This window comes from Leptonychotes weddellii, chromosome 15, assembly GCF_054177405.1.
Source record: "Leptonychotes weddellii isolate Sample4059 chromosome 15, ASM5417740v2, whole genome shotgun sequence".
NCBI classification, from domain to species: Eukaryota; Metazoa; Chordata; class Mammalia; order Carnivora; family Phocidae; genus Leptonychotes; species Leptonychotes weddellii.
Window position 1 is genome coordinate 30,681,645 of NC_138383.1, and position 14,152 is coordinate 30,695,796.

The following is a 14,152-nucleotide window of genomic DNA, read 5'->3' on the forward strand; positions in this document are numbered from 1 at the left end:
TTTAAATACTTCTTTTTAGTAAATTCAGTTTTCTAGGTATTTGAAGTAGATACCTCTGTTTTTAAAAAAATGAAAGCTACGTGCTCACTACAAGTTTTGCGTATTTTAAAAAATTAGTTCCAGTTCCAAAATAATTGGACCTTTGCAAAGGTTGATTCATCAGAAGGTTACAATGTAATATATTTGGTATTTGTTTAAAAAAGAAAAATGTGTACTCTTGTGTGAAAATTTTATCTTTTTTGTATCTCAGTCTTTCTTGATGATTTTGATATAAAATTTTAAAAATTAACTTAGCCCATTGATTATTTGAAGCTGTGAACAATGATTTTGTGTAATTTGAGAAATCATACAATGGTATAGATGATAACAATGCAAGTATGAAAATAATCTTCCCAATCTAAGTGACATTCAGTTAAAATACATGTATCTTCAGGGGCACCTGGGTGCTTCAATCAGTTAAGCGTCCGACTCTTGATTTTGGCTCAGGTCATGATCTCAGGGTCAAGGGATTGAGCCCCGCTTTGGGCTCCGAGCTCAGCAGGGAGTCTGCTTGGGATTCTCTCTCTTCCTCTCGCTCTATCCCTCCCCCTGCTCATGCTCTAGCTCTATCTTGTGTGCGCTCGTGCTCTCTCTCTCCCTCTCTCTCTCTAAAACAAATAAATGAATCTTTAAATAAATAAATACATGTATGTTCAAATAAATATGGCTGTATGAAAACATGCAATTACATGTTTTTTCTTTTTCCTTTTTTTTGATTACCTATATTTTAAATAATATTTCATACAACAAAATGTATTACTAGTCTAGTAAAAACAAGTAATATAAATTTAAAATTGGGGTGCTTCAGTGGCTCAGTGGGTTAAGTGTCTGACTTCAGCCCAGGTCATGATCTCTCAGTCCTAGGATTGAGCATTTGGCTCCCCACTTAGTGGGGAGTCTACTTCTCCCTCTCCCTCTGTACCTACCCCCATTTGTGCTCGCTTTCTCTCTCAAATAAATAAAATCTTCTTTTAAAAATTTAAAAATTAAATTAGTATTATTAGTATTTTCAATTTTTAATTTTTTTTTAAGATTTTATTTATTTGACAGAGAGAGAGCACAAGCAGGGGGAGCTTGCAGGCAGAGGGAGAGGGAGAAGCAGGCTTCCTGCTGAGCAGAGAGCCTGATGTGGGGCTCAATCCCAGAACCCTGGGATCATGACCTGAGCCGAAGGCAGACGCTTAACCGACTGAGCCACCCAGGTGCCCCTTGAGTTTTTAACTTTCTAAAACACGTTATAACTGTCACTCAGTTTTCACTCAGTTGTTTATAGTTACTTTTAATAATTAATAAGTAAGTAGTTCTTTTTAAATGCCAAAGTGTAATGTAACTTCATTGTCACTCTTAGAATCCCTGTTCCTAGATTTTGTGGATCATTAAGAGGACTATTCTAGGATAGCCAAGTTAAGAACTTTCTAAGAGAGCATAAAGTAGGGACAAGTTAGAATCAGTGACATCTGTCAAGGCCTTTTTTGTTTTCACCTATGGCAGGTATGGTCGTTTCCATGTACTTTTTCTGCTTCAGGGTAAATTAGAACATTGTCTTTCTCAAAATCTCAGTTCTTCCATCTGATGTGTAATAATGTGCACAAAATTCTGTATTCCTAGTGCAGATTTATTTTTATTTTCATATTTTACTTTCAAAAGAGTTTCACTCTCAGATCATTTAAGTAAAAACCTCTCTTTTAGGTTTCAGGTATAGAAAACATCAGGGCAGAATAAGGAGCATGAAGGGAAAATAGACATTAGCTTTAAGTCCTGAGAGCCCCTTGAAAACCAAGCAAAAGGAATATAATTTTTCTTAAAATTTTGTGGAAGTTGGTGGAATATATGTTTTCATTTATTCACCTACTTATGACTATAGCACTTATACAAATACAGTACAGGTATGCATTTTGATTTGACTATCTCTCAATTATCTTGTTGATGAGTAAAAAAGTTTTCCTCCTAAATTTGTACTAAAACTACTAAAGAATAGAGTAAGAATCCTTTGAAAGCAGTGGAAATTTAGAGAACATTGTTCTTGTCTTCCTAGTAACTTGTAAGTTATTGGAGGCCAAGGTTCCCTACTGATACCAATCTTCATCTTTTATCCCAGTTAACATTATTCTGAATATATATATCCTGGGTTCAACAAATAAGTCTTATTTGTTCATTAAAAAATATTAAATGAGTGTTCAAAATGTATCAGGTATTATTTTTTTTATTTTTTATTTTTTAAAGATTTTATTTATTTGATAGAGAGAGACACAGTGAGAGAAGGAACACAAGCAGGGGGAGTGGGAGAGGGAGAAGCAGGCTTCCCGCCGAGCAGGGAGCCTGATGCGGGGCTCGATCCCAGGACTCCGGGATCATGACCTGAGCCGACGGCAGACGCTTAACGACTGAGCCACCCAGGCGCCCCCCTGTATCAGGTATTATTTTGAGTGTTAGAATGTAGCAATGAATAAAATAGATTGTAAGACCTTACCTCAAGGAGGGTATGTTCTAGCTGGAGGAGGCATCCAATAAACAAAACAAGTAAATTATGCCATATATTGATAAATATTAGGGAGCAAAGTAAGACAGGGAAAAGGGATGGAGGAGTATCATCAGGTGGGGTGCAGTTCAGATGGTCTGAGAATATGACATTTGAGTAAAGAGCTGAAGGAGTTGTTGGAGTAACCATTGCAGGTATCTTCGGGAAGAATGTTGAAAAGTTTTGAAGCAGAGAAGTAGCATGATTCTGTTTAAATTTTTCTTCTGAAGTGATTTTTTTTATTATTAGTGAAATTAAGTCCCCCCCCCATTATTATGAATTGTCCGTCTGTGCTTGTTAATCTATGGTCTTAATGTTTTTTAATTGCATGTACTGATGATTTTAAATCTTTATTAAACATCTAACTGGTCATCTCACTTCTGTTCTTGCCCACCAGGCTGTTCTCAACTTAGTAGTGAAGAGTAATCCTCTTAAGTCAGATCATGTCACTCCTCTGCTTCAGGCCCTCCAGTGGTTCACAGTTTAAAACCAAAGTCCTCACAATGACCTACATAACCTGACCCCCATTTTTCCTTAGACTTTATCTCCTACTACTGTCTCCCTCACTAACTCCACTTCAGTCACTCTGATCTTTCTTTTCCTTGACCTTGCTAAGCATGCTTTTGTCTCGAGGCTTCTCTCCTTGTTCTCTCTGTGTAGAAAGTTTTTTTCTCCACCATTTGCCCCCTTGCCTCCTTCAGATCTGTACTCCTGTCACCCTCACAGTGTGATCTTACATAACCACCCTATTCAAGCCCATGGTAGGCCTCTATCAAGGCCCTTTTTAGGACCGTGGTATGCTTCATTTATTCAGATCTTTAATATTATAAAGTTTTCTTCATAAAAATCTCGCTTACATCTTAAAGTTTACTTTTAGATATTTGTTTCTTATGGGGAATTGCTAGTTTTGTGTTTTTTCTCTTTAATGTTTTCTTACATGTTATTAATGTTATATAGAAAAACATTGGTTTTTGTATATGTATTTTGTATCTCTACAGATTTTTAAACTCAGTTATAATTTGTAAAAAAAAAACCCTCTGTGTTTTTTGATATGCATTCTGCTCATATGCAAAGAATAACCTTGCTTCTTTTCTAATTTTATAGTTTGTATTTATATCTTATTGAATTGGTGAGAATTTTCGGATTCATGTTAAATAATAATTGAAGGGTTCTGGTTGAGGTTGGGAAGTAAAAAGACATGAAAGACCTTCACTCCCATTGTAATAACATGAAATCATCACATAAACTAAATAATCATACTCTTCTTTAAAGCCCTCGAATGCAAAGAAATCTTAGGAAGGGAAAGGGAAGGACTGAACTCCAGAGGGACAAAGCCCTTCCTAGGTGATCAAGGGATGTAGAGTGCTTTCCTATCTCAGGCCAGAGGCTGAGATTGGGATTGAGGCTGGCAGAGGAGTGAGCCTGCCTGAGGACAAGCTTTACTGGAATGAGGAGAAACCAGCCAAACTTTTGAGAAACTAGAGACCCTAAATACAAAGATAATTGTTTCCACCCAGTTCTCTCATGTGGAAATCTTGCTGAGATTGGGGGCAAGCTGAAAAGTGAAGAGAGATCTCTTGATTTGCAGTTTCATGGCCTAACAATTTTGAAATATCAGACTGTTGAAGGCTAGCAGTCTCAAGGCTCTGTGGTCCCTAGGTGCTGTCATTTTATGAAGTCTCATAGTTTTGAAGTCTTGCGGTCATGCAAGTTTAAGGTCTAACACAGAGATTGGCAAAACGTTTTTTTTTAAAAAGGCAGATAATAAATATTTCAGACTTGGGGGCCATATGTCTGTTTATCACCATTACTCAATTCTGCCATTGTAACACATTAGCAGCCATAAACTATATGTAAGTAAATGGCGTGACTGTGTTTTAATAAAATGTTATTTATATAAACATGCATGCAGCCTTTAGGCTGGAGTTTATGGACCCCTAATTTCAAAAACTAGCAGTTTCTGGGTTTTCCTGAATAGAAATCTGAACTCAGTTTTCAAAGCATTTGAACCAGAGGCAAACTTAGTCTAACCAAAGCTGCAGTCAAGCTCCTATCCAAAATCTGGGATGATCAGTGATATCAGCCCCATGGAAATTAGGGACTTTGCATTTCATGCTTTCATCATTCCTTTGTGTTGATTGCTCTCTGGCATCATTCAGTCTGAGGAACATCCTTTAATGCTTACTTTTGGTGCAGTTCTGCTATTGATGAAGTCTCTCAGCTTTGGTTTGTCCAAAAAATTCTTCATTTTGCCTTTTTTGGGGGAAGAATATTTTCACAGGATATAGAATATGAGATTAACAGTACTTTTTTTCTTTCAGCACCTTTTCCCCCCCCGTTGTCTTCTGGCTCCCTTGTTTCTGAAGGGAAGTCATTGCTTATCTTAGTTCCCTTGTTTGTAATGTGTTTTGCTTACCTCTGTTGCTGCTTTAAAGTTTTGCTATTAGCAATTTGATTGTGACTTGCCTTGGTTTGGTTTTCTTTGAATTTTTCTTACACAGAGTTTAATGAACTTTGGGATTTGTGGAATTACAGTTTTCATCAAATTTGGGGATTTTTCAGCTGTTATTATTTCAAATATTTTCTGCCATCCTTTTATGGGATCCCATGTGTGTTGTGTTGTTTGATATTATATAGTTCACTAAGATTCTAGTAACTTTTCACCTTCTTTCTCTCCTTATGCTTCCATTTGGATAGCATTTCTTTTGCTTGGTGTTCAGATTCACTTATCTTTCCTCTGTAGGTTTTAATCTGCTATTAAATTTTCCAGTGAATTTTTAAATTTCAAATATTGTATTCTTTATCTCTAGTAGTTCCAGTTGGTACTTTTTTATAGATTCCATTTCTTTCCTCAGTGTAGTCATGGTTTTCCTTAAATTCTTGAGGTATTTCTGATAGATGTTTTAAGGCCTTGTTTGCTAATTCCATCATCTGTTATTTCTATAGCTTTTTGTATTGACTAATTTTTATCTTGGTTTTGGATCACTTTTTTCTGCTTGTTTTCATATTTTTGTGGATGCTAGACATTGTGAATGTTAAGGCTAAGTGGATTCTCCCTTTAAAAGGAGTTTGTTTTTTTTTTTTTTTAAGATTTTATTTATTTATATGACAGAGAGAGACAGCTAGAACAGGAACACAAGCAGGGGGAGTGGGAGAGGGAGAAGCAGGCTTCCCGCTGAGCAGGGAGCCCGATGTGGGACTCGATCCCAGGACCCTGGGATCATGACCTGAGCCGAAGGCAGACGCTTAACGACTGAGCCACCCAGGCGCCCGAGTTTGTTTTCTTTTGATAGGCAGTTAAATTACTTGTGGATCAGCTTGACATTTTGAAGGATTTTTTTAAAAGCTTTGTTGGGGCAGGTCTGGAGTAGCCTTTATTTTGGAGTTAGTTTTTCCCCTTTTTTAAGTGTGACCCTCTGAGTCTATGAATACTCCCAGTGTTCGGTAAGGTATCCCCACTCTGGCTGGTCAAAACTTAGGCATATCCAAGCCCAGCCTCAATGAATTTCACTGTGTGCATACATAGCTTACTCTTCTGCTATTCTGCCAAAACTCAACAAGAGTCCTGTGCGTACTTTTGGAGCTCTTTCTTTGTATAACTCTTTCCTCTCCAGTAATCTGCCCTGTAAATTTCAGTTATCTTAACCTCCCAGAACTACAGCTTCTCGGTTTAACTTAGTGAAATCTCACTGCTTAGGTTCCTCATACCTTACCAGTGTCTGGAAAGTGACTGCAGGTAAAAAACCATGGCAATGGAAGGACTCACCTGCTTGCTTTCTAGATCTTACTTTAGTTCCTTGGGGGGGAAAGCACATATAAAATATAACTGTGGTTGGAGCTTATCTGTAATTTTTTATTGTATCTTCTGTTGAATGAGGAGAGAAAGATATTCATGTTTTCATGATGCTCCTATTACTTATCACATTGTAAATCCTGTTCTACATCATCTGTCATTTATTGACTTTTGTTATTTATGAGATCCTTTTCATATTCTTTTTCATTAATTTAATAAGTATTGACTCTGTAGGTAGTTATTCTATCAACAGGATGAATCAGACATGGATCCTGCTATTAGGATGATTACAGGAATGAAATAAGATAAAAACAGAGAGAGAGGCAAACCATAAGAGAGTCTTAACTCTAGGGAACAAACTGAGGGTTGCTAGAGGGGAGGTGGGTGGGGGGAATGGGGTAATTGGGTGATGGGCATTAAGGAGAGCACTTGATGTAATGAGCACTGGGTGTTACATGCAACTGATGAATCATTAAATTCTCCCCCTGAAACTAATAATACACTATATGTTAACTAACTTGAATTTAAAAAAAAAATCTTTAAATCCAAGATAGAGATTGAAAATTATGAAAAATGAGTATAAGTAAAAGTGGTATAGGAACCCAAAAAGAAATGTCTCAGTTGTTTATTATTTTACATGTTGGATTTAAGCAACCTACTTAATGGGAAATTGCAGACATTTTTTTTTCTGATTTTGAAGCCACTTTTCTATTAATTTGAATTTAATTTTCATGCAGTTTTCTTTATTTTTTAATTTTAGAGCACAAGTGGGGGTGGGGGAGGGGCATATGGAGAGGGAGAGAGAATCTTAATCAGGCTGCACGCCCAGTGGGGAGCCCAACTCCAGGCTAGATCTCATGACCCTGAGATCATGACATGAGCTGAAATCAAGAGTCAGACACTTAACCAGCTAAGCCACCCAGGTGCCCCAATTTTCATGCCATTTTAGATATAATGTATTTGTCTTTCAGTTTTGTTTAGGTAAATATTTTTAGCAATTGAATTGGAAAATTAAAATATATCCTTGGAAGTTAAATGATCAGGTTGAACTAACTGCCTAGAAGAGAAGTCTGAGGTTTTATAATCTTATTTGATTTGACTCTCAGTGGAGGAATCAGACATCATTGATCTGGAGAAACGCTACTGGTTGCTAAAGGCTCAATCCCGGACTGGACGGTTTGACCTAGAGACATTTGGCCCATTGGTTTCACCACCCATTCGTCCATCTCTAAGTGAAGGTAGGAATCATTCTATTCTACAAATTCATTCATTTCTACAAATGTTCCTTGGTAAACACACCTGAAGCCATCTCTTATTTCTAATGAATATATCTTAACTCTAAAAGACCATAATGTTACAAGTTTGCAAGTTTCTTAAAAATAGTATAGTGGAAAAAAACTAAAAGGGGAATTAAGATTGTAGTGTTGAGCTTCCTATTCTACCTATGTGTAACCTTGCATCAAGGTTAGCTCCCTGCACCTGAATATCCTCAAATATAAAACGAGTTTGACCAAGTTAGTCACTGTATTCCAGTGAAGTATCTCAGCCACTGGTGCAGGGATTAGGGTGATGGTCACTGCCTGGGTAGAGCTCCAGGTCTCCACACATAACCCCACCTCTTCCTCACCTCAAGCGCCTCCACTTTTTTTCTTCTACATAAGAAGGTTCCACTGCTGTATCTACCCCACCCCATTCCTACCCCCGCACCAAAAAAAGATTTAAGAAACTATTGGGCTGAACCATCTCTGAGGTCCTTTCTAGCTCTAAACTTTTCATTACTATAACTTTTTTTTATTTAATTAGGAATACAGAGAGTAATTATGGGTGATATCATAAAAATCATATTTAGAATCTGAATATTTGGGTTGTCTTTTTGATTCTGACCTTTTTTAACTTTTCTTTACTTTTGGCCAATCATTTAACCCCTCCTGAGCTTTAGTTTTCTACTATTTAAGGAATTATATTCTTAAAATGTACAGTCTGTGTTCATCACATTCCTGGGGTACTTCAGAAGTACTTATTGGAGGAGCCGGAGCAGATAGGGCTCTGGGCTTTTCCACTTACTTCAGCAGTGCAATTGGGATTTTACCTTTTTAGAATTGAATATTGAGAAATCATTTTATTTGAAAACAAAATTATTCCATTTGTATTTTACAAAAAGTTTAAAAACCACGGGATTATAAATTCTCTTTCTGATTTTAAATATTTATTTATAAAACATGAACTATGACAAAGAAGACTTCATTACAGAGAATATCTTTTGTTTGCAATATGGTGTGTTATTTTTCTTTGCTTAATGAAAGCTTTATGGGAGCTTACATAACATTATGTTATATCTTTGAGTATACATCAGCTTTTCTCCTTCATTTTTCCTTTTTTTTCGTAATCTTTCTAAGTAAGGATAATTATAATTTCTGATTTTTTTTCAGTTTTTAATTTTTTAAATTGATTTTAATTTTTTACATACTATTGTCATCTTTAGCTGTTACAACTAATAGAAGATAGAAACGAACAGGCAAATATAACTGAACACTAAATGACTGTAATGTATTTTCTGCAAGATCTTAAGTTTTAGTTATACCAGGAGAAAAATGCTTCCTGAGACAGTGAGAACTACTGATAAACTTTTTATTTTTTTTAATTTGGCAAGTTTATGGGTGTCATGCTCCTTTCATAAACATGATATTATTAACATTAGGAGGCTTGTTGACTGTGATTTATGGTGTCTTTTCCTGTTTCACAGGTTTGTTCAATGCTTTTGATGAAAATCGTGACAATCACATAGATTTTAAGGAGATATCTTGTGGGTTATCAGCCTGTTGCAGGGGACCCCTGGCTGAAAGACAAAAATGTAAGTGTGTTAAACATTTAATTTAAACAATTAAAAATCTGCAAACTGTATATACAGAGAAAAAATTAGCATTCATCCATGTAAAATCATCTGTGTATTAAGGCTTGAATTTTTATCACGTTGTCAGGTTGGCAAATACCAGTCTCACGTTGAGGTTTTACTGAAGTCGGTCTAAGGATTCAATCTTCGCTTCTTTTTTACTGTGGAGTAGTTTGGGATCTTTGTGATTAATAATGGAACTGATTTTCCTGATGAATTTGCAGTTCATGATAAGTGACGCTGTCACAATATATTTGACAGTGTTAAGCATTTAGAAAACATTTTCTGGTAGTCCATAGAGAATTTGTGTCTTGCATAATTTAAAGTACAACTCATTTTCTGTCACTTGTATACATTAATATTTTATTAGTAAGATGAAATCTGTCATCAAAACACAACTTTATTAAATACTAAAATGGTCTTATACCTAGCTAAAATGTTGTTACAGCATAATTTACAAGCATAGTACATTATGTTATTAAATCTTAACCATATTTGAGAAAATGCAACAGTTTACATTTAATTGGAACCTAATTCTGTTGTATTTACTAGGGTCATCATTTCTGTGTCTTTCTAAAATACAGCTGCACAAATGTCACTTATTTTGGGTGTGCTATTTGATATTTTGATCTTCTTTAGTAATATTTACTATGATGCACTCAATTGATTTAGTAGCATAATTATTATGGTGGTATATTGAAATAGATAATTATTTAATCTTAAAATTCAGGATTCTTCCCTGATGATATGCCATTACTACAATCTGGCTTTATAGTAGATTATATGTTCCCATTAAAGGTCTAATTTTAAATAAGGAGGCTGAAATCTTTGCTTCTCACGTGAGGTTAATTATCACCTTATATTTGTTTTTAATTTCCTTTTTGCTGATGGACTAACAGAAGTTAGCAAACTGTCATGATTTGTTTGGAGTTAATTAGGAAAGTGCTGATATTTCTTTTCTTTTTTTTTTTGAAGATTTTATTTATTTATTTGGGAGAGTGTATGTGCAGGAGTTAGGGGAGGGGTAGAGGGAGAGGGAGAAGCAGACTTCTTGCTGAGTAGAGAAGCAGACTTCTTGCTGAGCAGACTTCTTGCTGAGCAGGGCTCAATCCCAGGACCCTGAGATCACGACCTGAGCCAAAGTCAGACACCTAAGCCGATTGAGCCACGCAGGCGCCCCACTGCTGATATTTCTAGTTCTTAGCATGTTGTATATAACTTCACTGAGGAGTTGAAATTGTTCTTTGGCAAAAAATTGAGTGTGCATTAGTTACATTAGAGAGGCAGAGTGGAAGCAGACCATCTTTATAACACCTTGTTATTGATTTTTTTTTTTTTCTTTTTTAAATTTGAGAGAGAGAGCGATTTTGAGAGCAAGCAGGGGTGGGGTGGGCCAGCAAGAGAGGGAGAGAAAGAATCTCAAGCAGACTCCCCACTGAGCATGGACCTCAACGTGGGGCTTGATATCATGACCCTTAGTTCATGACCTGAGCCAAAACCAAGAGTCAGACGCTTAACCGACTAAGCCACCTAGGTGCTCCACCTTATTATTGATTCTTAATATAAATGGAATATTTTCAACATTATAAAAATCAATTCTGCAATGATCAGTTTTAAATATTAGAAATTAAAGGCTTGGATTACTTCCTCAAAACTATGAGGTATTTAATATTTATTGTATAGTAACTTAACCCTTTTTTATTAGTTTGCAAGGAATTTAGCTCTAGATTTGGGTAAAGGATAGGACTCTGTAACCCAGGTAGTGATTCAGAGAGAGCTATATGAAGTATGCAGGAAGTCCTACTAGTGCAGAGGACTTCAATGATGTATTATAGTCTGCTCCAGATGAGAACTTAATCCAGAATATACTTGCTTGAGAAACTAAGTGATTTTACTAGGGCAACTTCTAGTGAAAGGCATTGTACTTCAGAATAGAAAAGTAAGAGTTTCTTTTCTTTAGTTTGCTTCAAGGTGTTCGATGTTGACCGTGATGGAGTTCTCTCCAGGGTTGAACTGAGAGACATGGTGGTTGCACTTTTAGAGGTGTGGAAGGACAACCGCACAGATGATATCCCGGTAAGTTCTGATTTTATACATATTGTTGCATGTAAACTTCCAATAAGAAAATAGAGTGGAGGATTTAAAAAGAGAGAGAGAGAGAAAGGGAAAAGGATTTGTTATTACTTTGAGTTGCTGTATTAGGCTACTACTCCACATATTCATAGCTGAAGGTACAAAATTGGGAAGACAATGTGCCTTAGAAAATTTAATAAACTGAACTTACTGTGTAAAGTAAGAATGAAACTGCAGGAGAATTCTCTTAATTTTTTCAAAGCAAATCTATTTATTAAGGTAATTTTTAAAAAGTACTTGACTGATAATTACTAGAGTGGAGGGATGTGGGAGGATGGGTTAAACAGGTGATGGGAATTAGGGAGGGCACTTGTGATGAGCAGTGGGTGATGTATGGAATTACTGAACCACTATATTGTATACCTGAAACCAATATAACACGTATAACACTGTAAAAATATAAAATAATATTAAAAATTTTTTAATAAAAAATTCTTTACATACTTGACCAAAATACAGTATATTTTAGCCATTGAATAATAAAAATGATTACTCTTTTCTAATTATTCCTTTGGATTTCTGTTTTTAAAGGAGTTACATACGGATCTCTCTGACATTGTAGAAGGCATATTAAATGCACATGACACCACAAAGGTGAGTCTAGCTAGGACAAGAATGAATTATATTCTTTTCTAAAAATACCATGGTGGGGCGCCTGGGTGGCTCAGTCGTTAAGCATCTGCCTTCAGCTCAGGTCGTGATCCCGGGGTCCTGGGATCAAGCCCCCGCATCAGGCTCCCTGCTCTGCGGGAAACCTGCTTCTCCCTCTTCTACTACCCCTGCTTGTGTTCCCTCTCTCACTGTGTCTCTCTCTGTCAAATAAATAAATAAAATCTTTAAAAATATATAAATAAATAAATAAAAATACCATGGTACTCTGAATTAGGATATATAGCTTATATACATATTTGAATCTCCCCTGCATCATCTCCACCAAGTGCTTATTTGGACCGACAGTTATAGTACCTCCAAGTTGTCTCTAAAGAAAGCCCATTCCATCTTTTTTTTTTTTTTTAAGATTTTATTTATTTATTAGAGAGAGAGAGTGTGTGCATAAGAGAAAGAGTACAAGCAGGGGTGGGGGGAAGGGCAGTGGGGCTTGGTCCCAGGACCCCGAGATTATGACCTGAGCTGAAGGCAGATGCTTAACTGACTGAGCCACCAGGCACCCAGCCCATTCCATCTTTAAACAACTCCATTAAGTGTTTGTATATACATTTATATTTTATAAGCTAGGTATTTTATAAAAATTAAGTAGACATAGCCCTTGTCATCTGTGGTTTATAATATTTATTTTTCCCATTTTAGTAAGTTATGGTAGGGCTAACCTTATACTGAGCAAAAGAAGTCACACAAAAAAGAATATTTACTGTATATTTCCATGTATATGAAACTCAAAAACAGAGGCAAAACTAACAAATGGTGTTAGGTATTAGAATAGTTATTTGGGGGATGGGTGGATTAATTGGGAAGGACCATAAGATATCTGGGATGATGGAAATGATTTTTTTTTTAAGATTTTGTTTATTTGAGAGAGAGAGTGTGCACAAGCAGGGGGAGGGGAAGGGGGATAAGCAAACTCCCTGCTGAGCAGGGAGCCCAACATGGGGAGCTCAACATGCGGAGCCCCATGTGGGGCTTGATCCCAGGACCCTGAGATCATGACCTGAGCTGAAGTCAGACGCTTAACCAACTAAGCCACCCAGGCGCTCTGATGGAAATGATTTTTTATCTCAATCTGGGTGATGCATACATTCCTGAATTATATTTTTCAATAGTATTGGTAAAATCTCCACTGAATTATTTAATGGCAACCAAATTAATCATGTAATACCAGGAATAAGCATATACTTTACGGAGAGTAAATTCTTGATTTTTTTTTTTTTTAGACAACATTTATTAGTAAGGATATTATTATAGGTTTATTCCTATGGCTTATATTACTGTAATGTCTTTGTGACCCTGTGTGAAATTGAAAATAAAGCACATATGTGAGGCACATTTGAGTTATTTTGAGCCTTTCCATTCAAACATTGACATGTACCAAGTACCAGATTGGTTAGATATAGTCCATAGTAGTATTACAGAGGTTTAGAAAAAATAAGTGACATCAGTTTTTTTTTTTCTTTCTTCAGTCACAATTCCAGAAGGAATCATTATAGTCTTATTAACTGATTCTCAATAGAAACAAATAATAGAAGTGAGTTTTACAGGGCTTGAGCTTGTTTGGCAATACAGCCTTCTCCCTCATTTACTTCTCTCTGCCAGAAAACTAAGGTATCCACTTCTCTTTGATATGCATAGAAACCTGGAAAAATTTGTTAGAAAATGCCTAATATAGAGGTACAATTTCTAATACCCTTTTTCTGAGCGGTAAATATGTAGGTATTATTACTATCTATTTTATGTAAGGTATAATTTCTTCTTCTGGCTCTACTGTGAACATTAACAACAAGATAATTTAGGGACGCCTGAATGGCTAAGTTGGTTGAGCGTCTACCTTCCTCTCAGGTCATGATCCTGGGGTCCTGGGATCAAGCCCCGCACTGGGCTTCCTGCTTGGCAGGGGAGTCTATTTCTCTCTCTCCCTTCCCCCACTCGTGCCCTCTCTCTCTCACTCTCAAATAAATAAATAAAATCTTTTTTTTTTTAAAGATTTTATTTATTTGACAGAGAGATACAGTGAGAGAGGGAACACAAGCAGGGGAACTGGGAGAGGGAGAAGCAGGCTTCCAGCTGAGCAGGGAGCCCGATGTGGGGCTCGATCCCAGGACCCTGG

At 36.4% G+C, this 14,152-nt stretch overlaps 1 protein-coding gene across 1 annotated transcript in view; it reads left to right on the forward strand.

Annotated features, from left to right (window-relative positions):
- USP32 (ubiquitin specific peptidase 32) overlaps positions 1–14,152 on the forward strand; it is a 155,559-nt gene that overhangs the window by 101,961 nt on the left and 39,446 nt on the right. Inside the window, exons 6-9 of the mRNA XM_081805977.1 lie at positions 7,457–7,588; positions 9,094–9,201; positions 11,201–11,316; positions 11,905–12,006. Coding sequence (XP_081662103.1) covers positions 7,457–7,588; positions 9,094–9,201; positions 11,201–11,316; positions 11,905–12,006 — 458 coding nt within the window. The remainder of the gene's footprint in view (positions 1–7,456; positions 7,589–9,093; positions 9,202–11,200; positions 11,317–11,904; positions 12,007–14,152) is intronic.